This window comes from Copadichromis virginalis, linkage group LG18 (assembly GCF_057382275.1).
Source record: "Copadichromis virginalis isolate Kocher_CV1m ecotype Utaka linkage group LG18, C_Virginalis_male_GT1.1, whole genome shotgun sequence".
Classification (NCBI taxonomy): domain Eukaryota; kingdom Metazoa; phylum Chordata; class Actinopteri; order Cichliformes; family Cichlidae; genus Copadichromis; species Copadichromis virginalis.
Window position 1 is genome coordinate 5093617 of NC_140635.1, and position 25759 is coordinate 5119375.

Genomic DNA, 25759 nt, shown 5'->3' on the forward strand with positions numbered 1-25759 from the left:
GCCAACTGCCAATACAACTGTAAGAAAGAAAGAAAGAAAGAAGTTTCAAGACTTTAGTTGGATGGTATCGGTTGTTGTAGCAATGTCTACAGTTCAGCATCTGAGAGAGGTTATCCAGGAGAGATTAACTACTGCTGCAGAAGAAATCTTCTCAGAGTTTGCAAAAACGATCGTCCGGTATGAGGAAGAGATCAGTCAGCTAAGACTGCTGAATATCAGACCCGGGATAAAGTCACACAATACAGGTATGTAAACTTGTTGCGGTTGCGGGATCATTGTGTGATTCACGTGGGCATCAGCACCAACTTAGCGACTTTGTCGCTATATTTGGCGAGTTTTCAGACCCCTTTAGCTAGTGATGGGCAGATGAAGCTTCATGAAGCACTGAAGCTTTTCATCCAATTGATTCACCCCAGCGCTAAGCTTCTTGAAACTTCATTTGCTCTAGTAGGACATATACTGAATGTAAAAATATGAGTTGGAATGAATTTGAAGAGTGTGGCCTTAAATGTCAACAACAAAAGGAGTGTGTAAAACATGTATATTGTAGTGATGCAGTATGAAGGAAACGGCTTCCAGGGTCTAATCCGTGGATCGGCTTCCTCCGAGGCGTGGGCGTCTATCAGCAGAGATTGTACCTTCACCTATCAGCAGAGATTGTCCCTTAATCTGTAACACAGTCAAATATATTCTCAAGTAACATTCAAGCATGCCATTCAGCGTGTTAGTACGAGCTCGGGAGCAGCTTGGGAGAACAAGAAAACAGAGACTGCTTCAGATTGTCTTCCCAAATCGACTCAACTTTATTCACAAGTACAACAGTTTATATAGAGGGTAAAATTCATGAGACAGCAGATTATCAGTTTAAACCAGTACAGACCAAGATAAGGCAGCGTCTTCCTGCCCTTGGGTGAAGAAGCATCCTTTGTGTAGTTTATCAGTTCAGCTACAATTGTGATTATCTCAGCGACATATTTTCAAGGCACAAAACAAAGAGTTCTTTCATTAGTGAAATCTGAAACAAACCATCTGGCCTTCAACAGGCGTCTCCTACAGAGGCGGAGCCAGACATTTGAAACACCCGGGGCTTAGCCCTAAAGGGTAGTATGCATGTGTTTTTGTTTTGGGGGGGGTTAGAAATGACTGAAAGATTAATAGGCTCTGTTTTGAGTTTTGTTCAAAAAAGAATGACTTCATATAGGGAAAAATATATATCACACATGCAGGACACCTTAAACTAGTTTTTTAATTAAGCAGCGAGGCAGAACAAAGTCGGGGCTGTATCAAGACACAGGGACTAAACCCCAATTCAACCAGACCCAGAACTGGTCCGGAATTAAAACAGGACTACAACAGTTCAAACTCATCACTACTTAGGATTTAACCAAGACAGAACCAGAATCAGAACTAGATGATAGCACTAAAAATCATCATAGACCTGCACTACACTTATTTTTTTAATTCTACCAAAGTACAATATTTAGATTGAGAAAAGTTTATATAATTATTTAGCCTTGTTGTGCAAACAAGCCTAATAAATGTTCAAGCTTAATAAATGTAGAATTTGAAAAATAGCAAACCTAAAAAGAAACATGTATGAGATACATGAGGACCTGTGATATGGTGATACTTTTGGTAAATAACCATTTGACTAACACATGTGTCTCACCTGCTCTTGTTCATCTCTGTTCTGTCCTCATTCTCCTCTCTCTCCCTGTCTGTTCCTCTCTCTCCCTGTCTGTTCCTCTCTCTCTCTCTGTTCCTCTCTCTCTCTCTGTTCCTCTCTCTCTCTCTGTTCCTCTCTCTCCCTCTCTGTTCCTCTCTCTCCCTCTCTGTGCTGACAATCATCAAATATACAGTTGAAACCAGATATTTATGTACTCTTCAGATCAAAACACAAACACTTTTTAAATTGTAACATCAAATCAGACTAAATGTTTATTTTTTTAGATTGATAAATATAAAAAACATATTTGTTAACTTTAAGAGTAAAGAGAGAAACTGTCTGTATTTCTTAATTTTAAATGGCACCAAATTGTATTCAAACTTGAGCCACACTTATGGAGCTCCACAGTTCTTTTCCTGGTGTTTTGGTTGACATCTCTTGATGTTCCCATGTCACAGAAACAGGCTCTGTGTTTTGCCTTGTATGCATCCACAGCTGTGCCACCAATTTACTCACATGGACTCTACTAACCTATCAGAAGCTTCTTCAGCTCAGAATGGAATCGTCTGGAGTTTTCTTATTAATTAACAATAAACTTAGTGTACATGTACTCCTAAATTTGATCAAAGTGATAAAAAAATAGACAGCTCTGTCTCTCTTTATTCTGACATTTAACTAATTCAAAAGATATTTCAATATTTATCTAAAACAAAAGTTTACTCTAAATTGATGTTGTACAGTAAAAATGTTTTCTCCCTAAAGTGTATGTAAATATCTGGTTACAAATGTGAATATCCTGCTGTGTACTCAAATCCCTCTTGTTTTGCATAGAAATATACTGAACAACATACGAAGCATAATATATAAAATAACATTTACCTGAGTTTTTTCTTTGAAAGAAGCCTCTAATGTCCATTCTTATATTTCAGTACATAACTGAAACCGATTTAGTCGGGGAGGGTAGTGATGGGCAGATGAAGCTTCATGAAGCACTGAAGCTTTTCATCCAATTGGTTCACCCCAACGCGAAGCTTCATGAAGCTTCATTTGCTCTAGCAGGACACCTACTGGACGTAAAAATAATAGCTGGCATGAATTTGAAGAGTGTGGCATTTTGCACACAGCCTGTAAATGTCAACAACAAAAGGAGTGTGTAAAACATGTATATTGTAGTGATGGCAGTATACTGTGTATATTTATAGTGGCAGTATGGGAAATGATTATTTGGAAATGCTTGAAATGGAAATGATCATTTACTGTGAGGTGAGGTGTGGTTGGGGTGTGGACAGTGGTTGTGCTTTTGTAACGTTGAGGTATGGACAGCTACACACTCCTGCCTGTTCACATTTTATTCTGTAAAAACTAAATTTTCACTGCTTTTATGACCTTTTTAGTGGGGAGAACATAGCTAGGATTTAATGATTTAACACATCTTTTGAATCCTTTGTCCTCCACAATGCTAAATGGCTGGGAGTCCTCAATCACCATGCTGACCAGGTCTTGATCTATTTGAGATTGTTCTCCTGAGGAAAGACAATAAAGATAAAGCACAAATATAAATATCACACACGTAACTTATAACAGCTGTATAATATTGTTATATCATTTAGTAACATTACTGCATGCTATATTATCATTGCATTTGATGGCTCACCTGGTCTTGCTCCACAATCGGTGTTCCCCTTATTCTCATGCAAAGCTCTGTAGTGCCTAAGCATGGATGAGGTGTTGTTGTTATATCCCAGCTCCCTGGCACATAGCAAACACTTCACCTTGTACAAAAGTCAAGACAGCTTAACATAAATTGTATTGCACCATCAGTATCATGAAAATACATCTTCTGTAGAAATTTACATACCTTGTTGGGAGGAATAAGATCAAAATGTTCCCACACAGGGGAGGACATCCTCCTCTTCTTAGCTGGCTCCATTCTCTCCTGACTTTCTTTCCTCACTCTCATAAACCTCCAAACGGTCTCCAAACTCTCACTAACCGCAACTCTCCATCAAACACCCACATTTTGAATGAAGTCTGAGGGTTTATATCGCTGTCATATCTCGCGGCAAAGTTCGAACCACTTCATGAACCAGTCACGTGGTACAGCCGGGCAGCGAGGCTTCGGACGTCATCATTTTCAGCTCCTCCCATAAATGAAGCAAGCCTCGATACGCGCTTCGCGGAAACGCCCCCTCCATTACTCGACACAAGCTCCGAAGCCTCGATACAGAACGTCCCATCACTAGGGGAGGGTAACAACTGAAAATATGAAATAAACACACGTAAGCTAAGACTCTCTAAAAAAAAATAGCATTTGTTCGGCTTTTCATTTCGCCATTTGTTGATTCACTTGAAGAGCAAGTAACGTAATATGGGTCAAGTGATCAGTTTGATATCAATCTTTCGTGATGCACCGTCATATTTACATTATTTGTACGGTACGAATGATTTGCTTTGGTACCTGGGGCCCGTTCTTCGTACGTCGCTTACTACATCCAAGATCAAATGACACATCCGAGATCAAATCATCGCGCTAACCGTGAGCTCGCTAATCCGGTTCCCCGAACACGCCTGCTGTTGACGATTAGTACAGCTGGACGCAGTAATGTGACATCACTGGGTGTCGTAAAAGGGGCTACGCATCGATAGTAGAAACATTGATCGGCAACCCGCTGATTGGTCGGCGAAAATGTCGAAGGGGCGCGCTCGGTATTTTCCGGCAGCAGAGCAAGAACTCATGAGTGAGGGATTTCAGGAGTTTCAGAGTTTAATTAAAACGCAAGAGAAAACTGCAAAGGCTGCAAAAGCAAGGAGAGAGGGCTGGCAGAAAGTTGCTGACAAATCAAACTCGTAGGTAATTTAATAATACTAATAATAATGGATTGGGTTCATATAGCGCTTTCCAAGGCACCCAAAGCGCTTTACGATACCACTATTCATTCACTCCCACATTCACACACTGGTGGAGGCAGCTACGGTTGTAGCCAGGCTGCCATATCGCGCCATCGGCCCCTCTGGCCAACACCAGTAGGCGGTAGGGTAGATCTATCATATGACACTATATTGTCCAATATCATATGGCATTATATTATATCATAATATGTTATATTATATCCCCTTTCACATTAGAGCCACAACAGGACCCACAAGAACATGGGAACAAGTAAAAGTGGAATACAGGAGTATTCTACAGAATGGTAATATTTATCTCTTAGATTGCTTTGCGTCTCTTGGCAAGGTAATACTGGCCTGTAATACTCTGTTAGTTTGTTCATAACAGCAACCAAGAAAAGGGCAGAGGAAAAAAAGACAGGTGGTGGTCCTGCACCCCCTCGTCAACAAGTTGGTTATGTAAATAATACCCTCACGGGAATATCGATATCTCTCTATGAGCACACTGTCGCGCTGAGCTAAAGGATCCTGTCTATCCCGCAATATACGCTGAATTCTGAGGACTCTCCTTATCAGTCTTGCACCTTCCGCAATGGGTGGCTCGCGTATACGGACAGGACATGGCTGCGACAGGCTTCCCAAATCCACCTTCGCTTTTATAGCCGTGGTCTCTCATCTTGATTACACGAAGTAATTTACAATTACTACTCTGAAATATGAATTACATCTGTAATAATCACATACATGTAATAGAATGTTAATAGTACATTTCCCTTTTTTAGGAAATGACCTGTATGTATCTGTGTGACATCAATAAAAGGGTCAAGTGCTGCATTATCTTTAGTTACATTGATGTTATTTATTTATGGTGAAACAGTGGTGGAATATCGCTGTTGCTTTCGTATAAATGCAGCGGACATACCTGCGTGGCCGCGATCTAATCCTGTTTACATAAAGTAAACCTGCTCCCGAGCAGGTTTACGCTTACGGCTCTGTTGCTATGACAGCAAGTCCCGGATGAGCTTCGGGGAACCGACTGATCCAGGATCACGCGAAATCGTCAACAATCTAATCCGGCTAACCTACTTAGCGAGGTACGAAGAACGGGCCCCTGGTCGAACTTAAGCTCTTCTTAGTATGGCTGGCTCCGTTTCTCCAACAGCGCACACAGGTAGCAGCTGCCCCGCCCCCTCGCTCAGTCGCTTAGTGCCTGAGCTCGGATCATACCAATATCAGGGGGGATTCACGCACAGTCGTAAATTCCCACAGTGTGCACTATGTGCTTCGAATATTGTGTGTACTTTTTGTTTTATACAGTTGTCAGCCAGGCATCTAACTATGAAAAAATTACACTCCAAAATACCCCGGACTTCTGACAAAACAACCCGGGCTTAAGCCCAGTAAGCCACCCCCACGCTCCGCCCCTGGTCTCCTAAAAGATTAAGAAACTAATGTAGCTGAGGGAGTGATCTCTGTGGTATTTCAACCTTGTACCAGCCTGTGATTCTCACACATCAATTCTTGGGTCAAAGAGAAAAATAACTAAAACAAAGGGGCCTTATTGAATGACAGAGTTTTCCTGCATAATGTCACTATAAAACAATATCCAGTAAATGCTCCCATGGTACTAAAATACCTAACAGTTCCACTCTTTTATTATTTTTTAAAATAATAACTCAAATAGAAAGGAAAAATCACAAATGTAATAACATAATATAAAAAGCAAATCATAAAATGTAATAGTTCACAACCTAATGTTCAATATACACATCAGGAACATCATTGGTAACATCTGGCACATCCTCAGGATCAATTTGTGCTAATTGCAAATACATTGAAGTAGCTGTACTGGTAGCTATATGGGTTATCATTGAGCGTACACAGGGTATCACACAACAGGCAATAATCATCAAAAACAAAATAATACATGCTACAACTGTTAGAAAGGCTACAATTAGTTCGTTCCATTTTCCAAACGTGTCCTGCATCCACTTGTCTAGCCACTGACCGTGACCTGTATTGGCTCTTAGTTCTATCTGCAATGCTTCAAGTTTATTCATAGCTTGTGTGAATGAACCGTCAGGGGCGGTATTTTTGGGAATGAAAGTACAGCATACATCTTCAAACATAGCACAAACACCTCCTTTCTCAGCTAACAGCATATCTAAGGCCATTCTATTTTGCATGGTCATTAAGGAGGTAGCAGACATCTGTTCTCCTAGGGCTTTAAGGGCCGTATTGGTCAGATTGGTATGTCTTTGCTGATGGTAATAAACATAATTGATCCAGGCTACATTTTTGTTTACCTGTATCCACGGTAGTATTGAGGCAAACCCTGCTGATATTTCTCCTTGTGCCTTTAATTCATTTGGTATCCCGCGTGGAACTCTTATAGCATCTATGTAAACGTTATGTGATTAAGCGGAGCGTTTCGTACGTCTGCTGGATACAGGCAGATCCGAGGTTTGTTGTATCAGTAGTTCTTGAGCTAAAGTTACTAGACCACAGGTACCGGTCCAATTAACAGGTAGAGCTAATCTAAGAGTATTATTGCACATCCAATAAGCATGTGGGATTGGTCTGGTCAGGCGCGAAGCTGTAAAGCCTTTTAATATGCCTCCCCAGTACGAGTCGTTTAGTGTGTTGGGCGAATGCAGGATTGTTGAGTTATCTGAATGCGTACTTATATATGCATATATATAAAAAGACATATGTCTATATTGTGTCCTGTCAACACTCGCTGCTAGCCATGTTTCGTTACAGCGTGCTCCTGGAGAGTCAGAAAAGAATGTATAGTTTTGTGTGTCATAATTTATGTTTTCAAGTTTTGGTCGGTGTATGCATGTCATCAAGATATTTGGGTGATGGCGCACCTGTGTTGGGGGCGAAAGAGGTTCAGTGCGGTCTTCGGGGCGCTTCATTGGGTTGCAGGGGTGGGTAGAGTCGTCAATCATGCTAACATCCTTACTAGAGACTTGTCCTGTGTATATGAATAAACAATCTAAAGGACTTAGTTCTACTCGCACCGCTTCAATCAGGGTTACTGTTAAGGGCCCCTTTTTATCATTTTTGAATAGCATCTTTGTTAAGGGAAAACCTGAAATTGGGTATCCCACTACAACCTGTTCTGGATTACCCTTTGAACAGACATAACAGTTACTGTTTCCTAAGTCACGAGCGGCTATTCTGGCATTTTCATACCAGGCGTTAGCTCCTGCTCTAGGGGGTGCATAAGATGGTTTATTGGTGGTGTCTGTGTTGCTTTCTACTGATTTTAGAGAATGTGACGAGTGTACTAGGTGGGTGTCTTGCCAAGTGGAGCATGAGGTATTGTCAGCAAAATGTGGCTTGCAGAAATGTGAACAGGGTTGCAGTTTACAATACGAAATAGTAAATAAAAATCCTAAGGTTAATGCAGTAGATATGATTAATAACCTAAATATATAAAAAACACAGTTCTTCAGTCGTCTCCTGGCCTGGTCCCAGGTTCGAGAGACCCCGTATAAGCGTCGTGTGATGACAATGGGCATTTCATTTTCTCCATTATCAGGATGAAACGAGTCTATCTTTATCAGGTTAGACATTGTGTGGTACTCTAGGCTTTCTGTTCCTGCTGGATGTTCGAGTACCTTGTTGTTGTTGTTCAGGTGGGGGATCAAAGGGCTTTCTGAGTCTTGGCTCTTTCAGGCGTTGTGTGTTAATCAGTGATTGTGTGTGTGTAGGTGTATTGAATCCGGGCGCTGGCTCGCCTGAGTCGTCATCTGTAGGTGTATTGAATCCGGGCGCTGGCTCGCCTGAGTCGTCATCTACTTGATCCGACGCCTTAGGTGGTTTGGTGGGGCTGGTCTTAACCCTGCTGGCATGAATCCACTGAGGTTGTCCGTCTGTTAGGATGCTGGTTCTCGTCACTGCAAGTACAGTCTGGGGGCTGGAACACGCGGCCTCCCCGAGTGCCCTTGGTTTTAGCGACTTCACCAACACCGCGTCTCCTGGTTTCCACGGATGGGTTGGATCTGTGGAAGGGAGAGGCTGAGAGAGACAAACTTTCTGATAGTTATTATTCAGTGTTTCTACCAGGTTATGAACATAGTCAGACAATGCAGTGTCTATGTCCCCTTCCAATAGCGGTGCCCCTCTGGAGGCTGACCATGGTGTTGGAAACGGTCTTCCCATGATTATTTCAAATGGAGATAATTTGGTTGCTGCGGATGGAGTCATTCTAATCTCGCAGAGGATTTGAGGAAGTAGTTTGACCCAGGTCATTCCTGTTTCTATCATTGCTTTAGTCAGGCGATTTTTTACCAGTGTGTGAATGTGTGTGTGTGAATGGGTGGATGACTGGATATGTAAAGCGCTTTGGGGTCCTTAGGGACTAGTAAAGCGCTATATAAATACAGGCCATTTACCATTTATGGTCCTATTCATTCTTTCTACAACTCCTGAACTCTGAGGATGGTATGACACATGATATTTCCAGTCTATTGCTAGAGTTTTAGCACACTTTTGAATTACTTCTGATGTGAATGAAGGTCCTCTATCACTGTTAATTTGGTGAGGTATTCCAAATCTGGGTATTATTTCATTGCACAACTTTTGACAGACTACTTCTGCAGTTTCTTTTGATGTTGGATAAGCTTCTACCCATTTACTAAATTGATCCACTATTACCAGTAAGTACTTGATGCTTCCTTGTGCTGGCATGTGTGTAAAATCAATTTGTAATGTATGAAATGGGAAATCTGGTTGTGGTAAATGCTGATGTTTTGCTTTTGAGCTACCTACATTAGTTCGTGCACATTAGGGCTGCCACAAACGATTATTTTGATAGTCGACTAGTCACCGATTATTTTTGCGATTAGTCGACTAATCAGATCATCATCCATTGGACGTACAGCGTACAGCTTATTGCACCAGCAGCATCTGGTCTTATATAACTATCATTAGCTTACAGCTTGAAGTGTTTGTGCTAACTAAAAATAAAGACAAGATGGTAGTTTATTAATTTTTAATGAAATTTGCAGATTGTTTCGGTGAAGTTTAATAAACTCCTTGCTTTCTAAAATATAACAGGACACCGGAGTATATTATCCAGCGTCCCAAACTTCTGATGATCAGCTGTCTGCTTGAAGTTTATTTAGCTGTGCAAAAACTATAACTTTAATCTTAGCCAAACCGATTTACTCAGGAACAAATAAAATACTAAAGAAAGCCAAACAATAACATTTTAAGTTATCTAAGTGACTTATATATCATGTTTAACCTGAGTAGCGAAAGACAGTGGTGGGTTTGAAAACGATTTGCCGGGAGTCCGGTGTTCTCACGGCTCTAGTTAGCCTTGCCCCCGCCTAGCTAACGAGCTAGTGGGTAACAGACGTCTCCGAAAACGTCGGAGAGCTTTTGAAAATATGTGGTGTCTTGATAAACTGAGCAGATATTTGAGGTTTACACAGCTACATTCTTGCCTGAAAATATGTTAAACGTTTATTTTGTGACCCAGAAAGAATAATAAGAGTAAAGTTAAAACTAACTAGCTGCCACCATTGTTGACAACTGCGCTGGGCTGCGCTATGAATTCTGGGACACAGCTTCTTCTTCTTCGGGGTTTAACGGCAGCTGGCATCCTTGTACATGCAGTGCTGCCATCTTCTGTTTCAGTCCGTTATTACACCCTTAAATCCTACTACTCATTCCTGCGTCCTTTGTGATCTTACAAAGCTTCAAACGATGCGTCGACTATTAAATTAGTCGTCGAACTACCGCAGGCAGCACCTTTGAGTAGAAGGCTACTGGACGGTAGCCACAGCCATGCTCTTGGGCCAGTACGCCTGCACAGGTTGTGCCGTTCTCTATGACGTACAGGTGGAACGGTAAGTGGTAGTCAGGCAGACCCAAACAAGGGGCGGAGGTCAGCGCTCCCTTTAATGCATTGAAAGAGGCAGTCATTTCTGTTGACCACAGTATTCGAGGAGGCTTGTCTTTTTTGCAGCATTCACGCAGAATGTGGTCATGAAAAGAACAGTCTGGTATCCACTGTCTGCAATAGTTCACCATGCCTAGGAAAGACAGCATTTCCTTCTGTGTAGTGGGCTTAGGGACAGAGGTCACAGCTTTGACCCTGTCTGTAGTCATGGAACGTTGTCCGTGAGACAGTGTAAATCCCAAATATTGAACAGAAGTCTGACAGTACTGCATTTTCTTTGCTGATGCTTTGTGGCCAGTCTGTTGGAGGTGCTGGAGTAGCATGTGTGTGGCAGTTTGACATAGTTTTTCACTTTCAGCACAGAGGAGGAGATCATCCACGTACTGTATCAGGGTACAGCCCTCTGGAGGAATGAAGCCGTCCAGGGTAGCACGTACCACCATTGAGAAAGCCGCAGGGCTGTCTACCATGCCTTGGGGTAAGTGAGTCCATGTGTACTGCTTATCTCTATGTGTAAAAGCAAATATCGGCTGTGTGTCCTCATGCACAGGCACTGAGAAAAAGGCGGAGCACAAATCCACCACAGTAAAATGTGTAGCTGTTGCTGGAATAGATGTCAGTATGCTGGGAACGTCTGGGACGAGAGGTGGCAGAGGCATAATGACTGCATTAATTTGCCTTAAGTCTTGTGTGAAACGCCATATGCCAGGTTTGTTAGGCTTTGGCACAGGATTGACAGGAGTGTTATATGGAGATACTGTGGGCTTTATTACTCCAACTGTCAATAAATCTCCTATGATGATGTCTAGGGCTGCGGCTTTTTCAGCGGAAATGGGATATTGCTTGACATATACCGGCTTGTTGTGTTTCAGCTGAGCATGATAAGGTGTACAGTCAATAAATCCTACATCATTCTCACCTCTTGACCATAATGTCATGTTCTGATATTCAGCTGGCAATGTGACAGCAGAGATAGTACAGTGTATGGGGTAGGTTAGATCTATGTGTCGACATGGTGCAGTAATGTCATAGCCCACGTCTGAGTTATGTGACAAAACCACTGTTTGGCCTTCACTGGTGTGAGCAGTTATCATGTTGTTGAACAGTGTGAGAGAAACAAATATGTGGCTTCCAGGCATGGGGTTACCTGGTAGTGGTGTCTGTACACGTATTTGGCACAGTGTGTGACGTGGGGTACCAGTCAGATGGATATTGAGTTCATTCTCTGCTGAGGCGTCCAGCTGACACAGAGGCTGTTCCTTCTCCATGGTGTCGGTGCATAGGGCAGAGAAAACATAGCTGTTATCAGTATCTGCAAACATTTCACCCTTTGTGTTAAATGAAATACACAAGTTCATTTTTGCCATTAAATCTCTGCCTAATAGATTCACAGGCGAGTTTGGAATAATTATGAATGGATGATATGTAATTTCATCTGGTTTTGGGCCCCAGCGTGTTTTTAGAGAATGAGTTTTGGGGCATTGCACTAGAGTTCCGTTTATTCCCATGGTGTTGATGCACACAGAGGAAACAGGCCCACTATAGAATTTTCCAGACAGTGAACTTTTAGTGGCTCCACTGTCAACTAAAAAGGAATAAGTCTTTTCACCTATCTCTATATCTAACATGGGCAAGCTTTCTGTGTTACGGGACAATTGCAAATGCAGCATCGTGTGTAGTGCTTCACACTGTCCCTCATCCTCACCTGGGCCTCCCTATTGTCGGTCCAGCCTTTCGTTATCATATGGGTGGGGATTAAAATGTGGATTATAAGGTTGCTGCCTAGGTGCAAAGGGGCCATTATTTTGATGTGATTCCTGTCTGCGTTGCCAGTTACCTTGTCTGGAAGAGCTCTGCTGACGCCTAGTGGCAGGAGCTGGTCCTGTGTTTTGTGGTTGAGACCCACGTGCTGCTGATTTGCATTCCCTCCTCCAGTGCCCTATTTTTCCACAGTAAAAACATACGTCTCCACTCCTATCTCTCCTTTTGAGATCTCCCTGCTGCGCTCGTTGAGGGGGCGGGGCCCCTGCATACATCATTTTCTCACTTTCCTCTGAGCCTTCAACATCAAAATTCAACATCATTTTAACACTTTTAGCCTTCGTGCTGTTGGGAAAAAGATCTGCACCAGCTTTTGTTTTGACAAGTGTGATAAAGTTCTTTATTTTCATGTCATAGAGATTATCAGTGGCAGTCAGCTTCAATAGTTGTGAACATTCTGGATGAATATTGTTTAAGAATGTTGTTATGAAAATCTGATCATTTCCACCTTCAGGCATGCATGCCTCATTAGTCCAGCTGTGCATGAAACGTTTCATAAACACTAGAATAGATTCATCTGGCTTTTGCTTGCACATGGTTACTGCATTTAAATCAATTTTATCTCTAGACATTGTGAGCAGAAATTTCTTTAGATTTTGAAAAAAGGCTGTGATCTTGTCATCGTTTATCCACAAAAACGAGGTGGTGTTGGCTGCTTGGTCATTTTTAGGGTCTAGTTCCTCTACTTCTTCAATAAGCTGAGATTCAGTCACACCTGGGATTCGTTGACATAATATATATCTATAATCAGGCCCACCCAAGTGGTGGTATCTGGTACTTCTCTGTAATGCAGAAACATAGGCTGTAGGATTTTTTATCGGACCCGTCTAAGGTCTTTGAATTATTCTGACCCATGGTCAGTGATTTCCAGAGGGGTTTAGACGCTTGAAGGATTTAAGTTAGTTTTTTTTTTTGCTGTGGTACACCTGAGGCTACTTGATTTTTTTGCTAGCAATTTTATCTTTTTGGTGAGCAACTTCTCACTTTTTAACGAGCAACTTCTCGCTTTATGACCACAGGCAACTTCCTGCGTCCTTTCTGCTTTAATTTACAAAACAACAGGCAACTTCCTGTGTTTCTATGTGGGCCACTAAAGAAGGCTCCTCAGTGTATCCCACTTGTTACTACAGTGGGGCAAAAAAGTATTTAGTCAGCCACCGATTGTGCAAGTTCCCCCCCCCTAAAATGATGACAGAGGTCAGTAATTTGCACCAGAGGTACACTTCAACTGTGAGAGACAGAATGTGAAAAAAAAATCCATGAATCCACATGGTAGGATTTGTAAAGAATTTATTCGTAAATCAGGGTGGAAAATAAGTATTTGGTCAATAACAAAAATACAACTCAATACTTTGTAACATAACCTTTGTTGGCAATAACAGAGGTCAAACGTTTACTATAGGTCTTTACCAGGTTTGCACACACAGTAGCTGGTATTTTGGCCCATTCCTCCATGCAGATCTTCTCGAGAGCAGTGATGTTTTGGGGCTGTCGCCGAGCAACACGGACTTTCAACTCCCGCCACAGATTTTCTATGGGGTTGAGGTCTGGAGACTGGCTAGGCCACTCCAGGACTTTCAAATGCTTCTTACGGAGCCACTCCTTTGTTGCCCGGGCGGTGTGTTTTGGATCATTGTCATGTTGGAAGACCCAGCCTCGTTTCATCTTCAAAGTTCTCACTGATGGAAGGAGGTTTTGGCTCAAAATCTCACGATACATGGCCCCATTCATTCTGTCCTTAACACGGATCAGTCGTCCTGTCCCCTTGGCAGAAAAACAGCCCCATAGCATGATGTTTCCACCCCCATGCTTCACAGTAGGTATGGTGTTCTTGGGATGCAACTCAGTATTCTTCTTCCTCCAAACACGACGAGTTGAGTTTATACCAAAAAGTTCTACTTTGGTTTCACCTGACCACATGACATTCTCCCAATCCTCTGCTGTATCATCCATGTGCTCTCTGGCAAACTTCAGACGGGCCTGGACATGCACTGGCTTCAGCAGCGGAACACGTCTGTCACTGCGGGATTTGATTCCCTGCCGTTGTAGTGTGTTACTGATGGTGACCTTTGTTACTTTGGTCCCAGCTCTCTGCAGGTCATTCACCAGGTCCCCCCGTGTGGTTCTGGGATCTTTGCTCACCGTTCTCATGATCATTTTGACCCCACGGGATGAGATCTTGCGTGGAGCCCCAGATCGTGGGAGATTATCAGTGGTCTTGTATGTCTTCCATTTTCTGATGATTGCTCCCACAGTTGATTTTTTCACACCAAGCTGCTTGCCTATTGTAGATTCACTCTTCCCAGTCTGGTGCAGGTCTACAATACTTTTCCTGGTGTCCTTCGAAAGCTCTTTGGTCTTGGCCATGGCGGAGTTTGGAGTCTGACTGTTTGAGGCTGTGGACAGGTGTCTTTTATACAGATGATGAGTTCAAACAGGTGCCATTCATACAGGTAACGAGTGGGGGACAGAAAAGCTTCTTACAGAAGACGTTACAGGTCTGTGAGAGCCAGAGATTTTCCTTGTTTGAGGTGACCAAATACTTATTTTCCACCCTGATTTACGAATAAATTCTTTACAAATCCTACCATGTGAATTCATGGATTTTTTTTCTTTCACATTCTGTCTCTCACAGTTGAAGTGTACCTCTGGTGCAAATTACTGACCTCTGTCATCATTTTAAGTGGGGGAACTTGCACAATCGGTTGCTGACTAAATACTTTTTTGCCCCACTGTATGTGGGCCACTGAGAAAGGCCTCGTCAGCGTATCCCGTTTCTATGTGGATCACTGAGAAAGGCATAACAAAGTCTTATAAAATAAAAAGACACGTGCCTACCTTCTTCAGGATCCCACTTCTGACACCAAAATTGAAGGAAATGGCTTCCAGGGCCTAATCCGTGGATCGGCTTCCTCCGAGGCGTGGGCGTCTATCAGCAGAGATTGTAGCTTCACCTATCAGCAGATTAGTCCCTTAATCTGTAACACAGTCAAATATATTCTCAAGTAACATTCAAGCATGCCATTCAGCGTGTTAGTACGAGCTCGGGAGCAGCTTGGGAGAACAAGAAAACAGAGACTGCTTCAGATTGTCTTCCCAAATCGACTCAACTTTATTCACAAGTACAACAGTTTATATAGAGGGTAAAATTCATGAGACAGCAGATTATCAGTTTAAACCAGTACAGACCAAGATATGGGAGCGTCTTCCTGCCCTTGGGTGAAGAAGCATCCTTTGTGTAGTTTATCAGTTCAGCTACAATTGTGATTATCTCAGCGACATATTTTCAAGGCACAAAACAAAGAGTTCTTTCATTAGTGAAATCTGAAACAAACCATCTGGCCTTCAACAGGCGTCTCCTAAAAGATTAAGAAACTAATGTAGCTGAGGGAGTGATCTCTGTGGTATTTCAACCTTGTACCAGCCTGTGATTCTCACACATCAATTCTTGGGTCAAAGAGAAAAATAACTAAAACAAAGGGGCCTTATTGAATGACAGAGTTTTCCTGCATAATGTCACTATAAAACAATATCCAGTAAATGCTCCCATGGTACTAAAATACCTAACACAGTATACTGTGTATATTTATACTGGCAGTATGGAAATGATCATTTGGAAATGCTTAAAATGGAAATGATCATTTACTGTGAGGTGAGGTGTGGTTGGGGTGTTTTGTAACAGTGGTTGTGCTTTTGTAACGTTGAGGTATGGACAGCAGTCTTGCCTGTTCACATTTTATTCTGTAAAAACTAAATTTTCACTGCTTTTATGGCCTTTTTTTAGTGGGGAGAACATAGCTAGGATTTAATGATTTAACAAATCTTTTAAATCCTTTGTCCTCCACAATGCTAAATGGCTCAATCACCATGCTAACCAGGTCTTCATCTATTTGAGATTGTTCTCCTGAGGAAAGACAACAAAAACAAAGCACAAATATAAATATCACACACGTAACTTATTACAATTGTATAATATTGTTATATCATTTAGTAACATTACTGCATGCTATATTATCATGGCATTTGATGGCTCACCTGGTCTTGCTCCAGAATCGGTGTTCCCCCTATTCACATGCAAAGCTCTGTAGTGCCTAAGCATGGATGAGGTGTTGTTGTTATATCCCAGCTCCCTGGCACATAGCAAACACTTCACCTTGTACAAAAGTAAAGCTGCTTAACATAAATTGTATTGCAGCATCAGTATTATGAAAATACATCTTCTGTAGAAATTTACATAGCTTGTTGGGAGGAATAAAATCACAATGTTCCCACACAGGGGAGGACATCCTCCTCTTCTTAGCTGGCTCCATTCTCTCCTGACTTTCTCTCCTCACTCTCATAAACCTCCAAACGGTCTCCAAACTCTCTCTAACCGCAACTCTCCATCAAACACCTACATTTTGAATGAAGTCTGAGGGGTTTATATCGCTGTCATATCTCGCGGCAAAGTTCGAACCACTTCATGAACCAGTCACGTGGTACAGCCGGGCAGCGAGGCTTCGGACGTCATCATTTTCAGCTCCTCCCATAAATGAAGCAAGCCTCGATACGCGCATCGCGGAAACGCCCCCTCCATTACTCGACACAGGCTTTGAAGCCTCGATACAGAACGTCCCATCACTACCTTTAGCGACTCTGTTTTTCTAAAAAGCGACTAGCGACAAATCTGGCGACTTTTTCTTATTTATGACGATTTTTGACATGAAAGCGCGTATCGCTCTTCGCAACAAAGCAGCGGGTGCTTTCTTTCTTTCTTTGTTATGGGAAGAAATACTGAAATCATCATGATTGAGTAGTGATTTATGTAACTTTGTGTATATAATTTGGCATTTCCTACTGATGTAGGCTAAAGATAAATACATGATACAACTTCATGTATTTTAAAGGTTTATTTGCAAGACACAAAAACAGACAAAATAGAAAGTTCCAAATGTATTGTGCACGAAACAAATTCAAACGTGGCGATGGAGCCAGGTGCAGATGTCTGTCACAAGTTAATCTGGCTGTAGGCTATGGCACTTAGCCACAGGTGGAGCTAGTTGACTCGACTCCATTTGAGTGCACACAAAGTAAACTGCACGCTTTAGTTGTGATTCTGAAATCGGAGTAATAGAACGTACGAGGGGAGCGATAACAACTACAGGATTCTCCCGATCGTTTACTCTTGCTGTCCCGTGAGCAGCATCGGCGTGGTGTTAATTGTTTACTGTTTTCGCGATCGCCTCCTGCATGAGAATATCCAGGTAAACTCGCGACATTTTTAAACATTTTGTTGTTAAAGAGCAACAAGGCTGACACAGTGTGTTTGAGGTAACCTCACAAATATCACAGATTAAATATTTGCTGTTTATTTGCTGTTTTGTCGGTAGCGGCTCCTGAAAGGCAAGTCTACCACACATCTGTTCGACCAAAGCCAGTTGATCTGCGACGCCAGTTAATCTGGAAAACTGGAAGCAGGATTCATCACGTCATCACTTAAAGACCGGATAGCGATTTTCCTTACTGAGGAGTTGGCCACATGGTGGGCATGTGGACAATTCCTGCCAATGCTTTGGAAGCATTTGGAATGTGTGGATAAATGCATTGATCTACAATAGTAATACACCACAGTAAAGTGTATGAAGCTTCATCTGTGTAAATAGACTTACCGGCAACTTTCTTTGGTAGACGTGTTCAAATACTCTAGCGTTTCGGCTCGTGTTGGCGATCAATACTGGTGATCACTTTGATCATGGTGTGCGTGATTGTGCTGCACTGGCTGATCTGACTATTTTAGAGACTGCTTATCTGTTAGCATTTTCCAGCACAAACATCTGTATAATTTACAGAGTGGTACCTGCCTTCATTAAACACTTTAATCTTTCATTATCATATTGGGATCATGCTGCTGTTCATTTTTTTGCTTTTGTTTTTTCACATTGTGTAATAATCACTGGCAGCCACATCTAAAAAATAGATCCTAGATGAGTGATTGTTTCTGTGGCAACATTTGCAACAATGCAAGAAACCATAAGCTTGATTCTCAATAGATGACCCTTTTAATCTTTCTTGATCTTTCTTATCATCACATTAGTCACCATTTTCTTGTGTCCCTTTGTTGATGAAGGTCTGGATGATCAGCAGGTCTGTGATCAGGAGAGGAGCTCCAGTCTCCACCAGCAGGACCCAGAGCCTCCACAGACTAGAGAGGAACAGAAGGAAATGTGCAGCAGTGAGGAAGGAGAGCAGCTTGAACTGAAGCAGGAGGCTGAAGGCATTAATGTGTGGACTGGTGAAGAGGTGGATTTGTTGTGGAAATCTGGAGTAAAGCTGACCACAGTAGGTATGTAAAACTGTAATATACAGATTACATATTAAAACGTTGGGTGATGACATGACAAAGACACGTGGCGTGTATTACCGTCTAGCATACTACCTCACTGAAGACATGTTTTCTCTTAGCACTGTAAAATATAAACCGGGTTCAACATCTTCTGTTTGTTTAATAAAAAACAAAAATTTTGAATTATGTTTGTCCAGTGAAGGAAATCTCAGGCTTAAGCCACAGCCTGGTAATGGCTTTTCTTGCTGCAGTGAGAAGAATCTTAGTTAAATATAAATCCTCTCTTTTAACCTTATCATCAATATTTCCTAAAAATACTGTAGTACAGTCCTCAGGAACCTTGTAACCTAAAACCTTATCACCCACTGTTTTCCAGAATGAGTGATTTTTAGAGCAAGACCAGAAGATAAATCTTTGGTTCTTCATCAAATTGAGGTATAATTTAGATTTCTGTTGTTTTTTGTTGGTAGGCGTTGCACATCATTTCAATTAAAAGAGTTAATCATCTCAGCCTCAGCTATCTCTTTATTTTAGTAGTCTCGAAGTTGTAGATATCGAAACAAATCCTGGTTTTTCAATTCAAACATGTCTTTAAGCTCTTGAAAGCTCCTACCTTTGTCCCTTTTGGTAATTAAACAGAAAGCAGTCAGGCCCCTGTTGGTCCACTCTTTGAAAGCCTTGTCATATTGTCCTGGTTTAAAACTATTTTCCAAGCTTATCCATCGCAACTTTTTGTGGCTATTTTTCAGGGTCAGTGCCATCAGGTATTAGCCTCTCTCTTCTGATCACATTTTCACCAAAGCTTATTACAGAGCTGCCCTCTTCTCCTTCTGGGACTCCGTAAATTCGCAGGTTATTTCTTGTCGATCTAGACTGAAGGTCTTCTAGCTTTTTGCCACTCGTGTTTCGGCTTCCTCAAGTTTCTCACCGTATTCTTGGACTGCTAGCTTATTAGCTGTTAGCTGTTGGTTTGTGTCTTTTTGAATTTATTCAGGTCTTCTTTCAACTCACGCCTGAAATCTTCTTTGAATGCGTTGAAGTCAGCTTTCATCTCCGTCCGGAGGTCAAAGATTTGTTGGCTGATATTTTTAATGCCCTCTTGCAAAGATTTGAGTTTGGCCCCCTCGCCATTTTCTTTATCTGAGTTAGCCTTATCCGCATGCGTGTTCTCTCTCTCTTCTGGAAAATACTGTTCAGTTGGTCCATGTATCTTGTTCCTTTTCTTTGTCTTTGTCCCCACCCCTGCATTGTTTTAAACATAGAAGTAGTAAAAAGAACTTGAATTTAAGGGGAAATTTGCTCGACCCCGAGGAGCTCAGAAATTACGCAGCCATTTTGCCTTGCTGCCAACCGCACGAGAGATAATATTTAAAAAATTTGTGCACCTTAAACATCGCTCACATATCTGAGAGACATGCTCACAGTGTAACTTTTTTCATGTTTGTTGTCATTTGTTCCATCAAGACCTCCCACAGCAACATAATTGTAAGGAAAATGAGGATCTAGATGACCCGCAGGTCTGTAGCCAGGAGAGGAACCCCAGTCTCAACCAAGAAGACCCGGAACAGGAGGAAATGTACACCAATCAGGAAGGAGAGCAGCTTGCACGTAACCAGGAAACCAAAGGCATCGTCGTCTGGACTGGGCAGGAACTAGGCATCATGTGGAACCCTGAAGTAAAGTTAAACAGAATAGGTATGCAAAATTGTAGTCAAACTGTCAAATTGTAGGTAGATTTCTTAATGCAAAACTGAATATAACTCATGTTGAGTCCTAATCTGACCTCAGCGATATGTTATAGAGGTGCATGAAGAATCGAAGGACCAACTCCAATAAGGAAACTGACGCATGTTTTAAGAGCCAAAATTTCTGGCCTCTCAGCTAAGTCTTGTCCATCAAGGTGGTTCTTCTTTTTTTGTGCCCTGCATTTATGAAGCGGTTGCTTGGTCTCTCCAATGTCCAAGAAACTCCTATGCGTCCGACAAGTGTGTCCTCCTTTTACCCAGATTTGAAGGATGGGTCGGGTGTATACTTCGTGGCCCAACATATCCTAGAATTCGTAGCGTGGCCCACCCAAATCCAGTTTCCATCAATGGTGGCAGCTACTTAGTTTTAATATTACTCTGTCTGGGCGACAAAATAAACTTTTAAGAGCCTGGCCAGTAGCCATTCAGGCATGAGGGCTTGTTGTTCTTGGTCACAGGGATGATTGTGGATCGTTTGAAGCCACCCATGGCTCCAATACCATCCACATAAGTTTTTGAACACCTGAGAAAATCAGTGTTAATCTTTGGTACAGAAGCCTTTGTTTGCAATTACAGAGGTCAAAGGCTTCCTGTTGTTCTTGACCAGGTTTGTACAGGTCTCCACAAAGATCTCCTCTAGATCTGTCAGCTTGTGGGGCTGTCACTGAGCAACACAGTTTCAGCTCCCTCCAAAGGTTCTTCCAGAGGACTTAGGTCAGGAGACTGGCTAGGCCACCCCAGAACCTAATCTTAAGATTAGAGGGTGTCTATGTATTATGTGGAGCAGTGCAATACAAACAATTTTTTTTTTTTTTTTTTTTTTATAGAAATAATGATTTCCTTAATTGAATGTGAATTTCAGACCCCTCCATGATTTCTAAGTGGGAGTACTTGCAAAGAAACCTCTGGCAGACTCAGGGAGGAGCCACTTGCACAAGCGCAGAGTGTTCAAATACTTATGTTCCTCACTGTATATTGTCTTTATTTTCTCATCGTAGATCTGTTTATATTAATTAATGTGCGATATCTGTCATTCAACGCCAGAGTTTGAAAAGAGTTCAACTGTTTTAGATATTTACTGAGCTGACGCATGCACATTAAAACAAAGACTCAACAGTCACCCTATATCACACAAATTCCAACAGAGTAATATTTATGAGAAGAAGGAAGGAAGAAGACAATTGTTTCAATTTAAAATTTCCGCCCAATCGATTCTCTTTTTGCTTGGGCAGTTTAAAGAATTACATGTTTTCTCTGCAGCATGGAATGGGGAAAAATGATTTAAACAGATTTTATATTCTGCTTTCTGGAATATACAATTCCAAACTTAAATTGATCATAAGAGGAGTGTCCTCTGCAAAACAGCTTGTCCCTCCAACATGCCTGTAATTGGTATATCTGTGCAACATGCTTACCATGTGGAGACCTGCTAATGGTTACCTTGTAATTTCTCAAATGTATGTCTTTTTTTGCTTCTTCTTTTTTTTTTTTAATCTGTTGCTTCAGATTTACCACAACATGACTGTAAGGATGAGGGAGGGCTCACAGATCAGCAGGTCTGTAACCAGAAGAACAACTCCACTCTGGACCAGGAGGATCCTTCGCAGATTAAAGGGGAACAGGAGAAACTCAGTACCACTCAAGAGGGAAAACCGCTTGTACAAAAGCAGGAGACCAGAACATTTTCTGCCTGTAAAGAAAGTGACCACAGTGAACCAGGACCAAGCAGTGACCAGCTCCTTTCTCACAACTCTACTGACACAGATCAGGACGAAAAAAAGGATGATAATTCACACAGTATGAAGTCAGCGCAAATTGTATCAGGACTGACAGTTCAAAATTCCAAGACAGCACATTTATGTAGCACCTATGGGAAAAAATTTAATTCTAAACCAAACTTGAATCAACATATACAAATTCACAAAGGTGGGAAACCACATTCTTGCGGCACCTGTAGGAAAAGATTTCGTTTTATGTCAGACTTGGCTAGGCACATCAAAACTCACACAGGTGAGAAACAATATTCTTGTAGCACTTGTGGGAAAAGATTTAATTTAAAATCAAGTTTGAAATCCCACATAACAATTCACACAGGTGAGAACCCATATACCTGTAGCACATATGGGGAAAGATTTCGTCTAAACACACAGTTGAAGGGACATATGGAAATTCACACAGGTGAGATGCCATATTCCTGTAGCACTTGTGGGAAAGGATTTCATTTTAAATCAAGGTTGAAATCCCACATAACAATTCACACAGGTGAGAAGCCATATTCCTGTAGCACATGTGGGGAAAGATTTCGTCTAAACCTACAGTTGAAGAGACATGCGACTTCACACAGGTGAGAAGTCTGAGTCACAGAGAGGGCCCAAACTGTCCAAAGTTGTAGAATCCCCTAATTAGTGAAATTTATAGCTTACATTTGTTAGTGCAACTTGTTTTAAAGGCATGAAAATCTGTAGTATTAATAGGGCTGGACATCGTCACTGATTTCTAGAATCGATTCGATTCCGATTTGATTTGAGTCGATTTGAATCTGGGAAATTTTGCCTCAGTTAGAAATATTATTCTGATCACGTATCAGTACATATCCATATCTTTATATCTATAAAAAGAAAGCTGACACTTGCGAGACTTTATCAAAGGTGTAAGCGTCACAGCAGATGCCTTTGTGTCAAAGTAATTGAGGATAAAAGACAGAAAAACATGAAGGCAATCAGGGGTGATTTTAGCCCATTTTTGGGGGTGCTTCAGTGTTTCAATATTTATCTTTTATTAGATGTTCGTGTGGTTTGGTTATTTGCCTTTTGGTTGAAAGTAAACTGAGAGGACTTTTTGTTAGTGATCTTAATAGTATTTTTTTTCATATGAATGTAATTTTTCATCTAATCGAATAAAATCTATTTGTATATGATTGTCAGTCCGAAGAGGGAGAGAGGAAAGAGGAGAATGTGTACAAGGCCAGGAAGAACCAGGTAACAGGATTTTAATGAATCGATATCATGTTATCCAAACTAGAATCGATTTTAATCAATAAATCGATAATCAAAACCCACCCCTAAGTATTAATTCCTTCTTACTGTGAGGCTGGCATAACAGTCATTATTCCTGACCCTGTGAGCTGACCTCGGGCATAAACCTGTCAAAAAAAGCTATAAAAATGATGGCTAAAGATGGAAGAAAGCCCAGAAAGTTATGCAAGACAAATGTTGAATATTATAGAGGAAGCAAAGTTGTGTAAATTGGATACACTGGTCAAAGTGAGACATTAATAAAAACATTCTATAATAATTGTTTTTAAGAAAACAATTTGTACACAAAGAAATAAATCTAGTTTAAAATTGGAATTAAATAAGTTTAAAGAAAAAATATGGATAATTATATAATAAAGGATGAGCAGCTGGTGACTCCTCTCCCATAAAGGGGTTTAGAAGTGCACTGGGAGTCTTCATTTTTATCGTTGTTGGCTTTTGGCCTGCATGTGCTCACGGAAAACACTGTAGAGGGCTTTGTGGTTTTTTTCTAAATTTTTGTTTATCTCGTCTGTTCAATAAAACTGTTGGCACCAAACTTCACTCATCTCCTGTGATTTTTGCACCCGTGTGTATACCTGTGAGCATGACTGCACTTGTATTTAAAAGGTTCCTTCATGTAACGATCTGCTAGAGGGCGTGCGGAGCCATAGTCCCGTTCCCCATGAAGCAGGCATGAAGCAGGTATGGAGGAGATCCAGGCTCCAGACATGCAGAGACCCCCAGTGCGCAAGAGTTTACGGAAGACCAACAGAGGGGCAACCATGCCACCCTTCCGGAAAGAGCTGAGAAGAGCTCCAGACGAGGGGTCACCCCAGGTCCCTGTGAGTCTTCAGTGTTTCTCCGCTCCGGCCTGGTCTGTTCAGGTGGAGCCCGGAGTCCACACCTGCCTCGTTCATCTGTTCATCATTGCCGGCAATCATCAGGCTGCGGTCTGTGACCGGCTCCCGGTGCAGACGGCTCCCTGTTATAGTGTTTCTTCACTTGGCTCATGCGAGCCCAGCCCAATTTTTACTCTTTAAGTGTGCGCGTGTGTGTATGTATGTGTGTGTGTGTGGGGGGGGGGGGGATATGTGTGTATTCACATCATTTATGTTAATGAGAGTGTGGGGAGTGAGTTGGAGGGTGGGGTGGGCTGCTTTTAACTATGTAAAGCACTTTGTGCTACTTTTTTTTTTTTTGTATGAAAAGTGCTTTATAAATAAAGATTGATTGATTTAACATCAGCGTCTCCTCCAGTTCTCTGCCAGTCTGTCAGCTATCCTATGGTTGTCACCAGGCCATGAAGTCTCTGTTGTATGTTTTGATTGAGACTAACTTTGATCTCTTCTCCCTCCAAGCAGTCATGACAGGAGCCCATGTCACACTGAGTTACTCACCTCTTCCACTTGCTGCTGAGCTCACTCTGTGGAATACTCACCTGTCTGGCATCACGCTTGTCTGAATTTCCAGTAGATTATTTCTGAAGCTCTGAGGACTCAAAAATGCAGAAAAAATATAGGAAACTAAAAGAACTGAATGTTGACCAATCCATGTGTTCTTCTAGAACAGGGGTCGGTAATCTGCGGCTCCGGATCTGCATAAGGCTCTTTCATCCTTATACTGCGGCTCCACGTGGCTTGGGAAAATAGTATTTAACTGAAGTGCATTTTATTTGTGTTAGTTCTTTTTTTAACTTGTGGTTCTAAATTGGAAGATTATTGTGATCTTGAAATTCAAAAGTAAAATTATGTTTTATTATTTTCGTTGCTCAAAATATGTGTCACACTGGCAGAAGCCGGTATACCTCCCAAAACGCTGTGCATTTATTAAGACTTTGAACCCCAGTTAGGGCTAGTAAAGAGAAAAATGTAAGAAAAGAAAAATGTTCACATGAACATGCTTTTCTGCATCTCTTTATTGACCACTTTTCCCACACGTTTGCTGCACACACACAGCCAGCTGTAGCTTTCCAGCTAACAAACGCTAACAAAATAACGCTGAAAACCGATAAAAACCCTGAAAATCATACATTTCACACCTGAGCCTCAACTCTCGCGGCCCGGTACCGGTCTGAGGCCCGGGGGTTGGGGACCGCTGCTCTATAACGTCTATAACGATACCCTGGATTGAAACAGGGGTCACAGGTTTCCTGGTCCTCCTAAAGTCCACAATGAATTTTTGGTCCTCGGTCACTTTGAGCTGCAGATGATTCTGCTTGCACCACTTGATAAAGGAGTCAACTACAGCCCGGTACACCATCACATCACCCTCACTGAAGCATCCAACCACCGCAGAGTCATCAGAAAACATCTGAACATGGCAGGTCTGTGCAGTGGCTGATGTCTGTGATGGGGAGAGGGCAGTTCCTTGTGGTGCCCC

At 41.8% G+C, this 25759-nt stretch overlaps 2 protein-coding genes across 3 annotated transcripts in view; both read left to right on the forward strand.

Annotated features, from left to right (window-relative positions):
- Positions 1 to 25759, forward strand: part of LOC146687050 (uncharacterized) — a 74772-nt gene that overhangs the window by 34156 nt on the left and 14857 nt on the right. The gene's annotated exons all lie outside the window — the stretch shown is intronic.
- Positions 9 to 23941, forward strand: LOC146687053 (uncharacterized). Its single transcript, XM_085437971.1, has 4 exons — positions 9 to 245; positions 18403 to 18618; positions 20083 to 20313; positions 21870 to 23941. Exons 1-4 carry the CDS (start codon positions 62 to 64, stop codon positions 22709 to 22711), a joined length of 1473 nt encoding a protein of 490 aa, XP_085294097.1. The 5' UTR covers positions 9 to 61; the 3' UTR covers positions 22712 to 23941.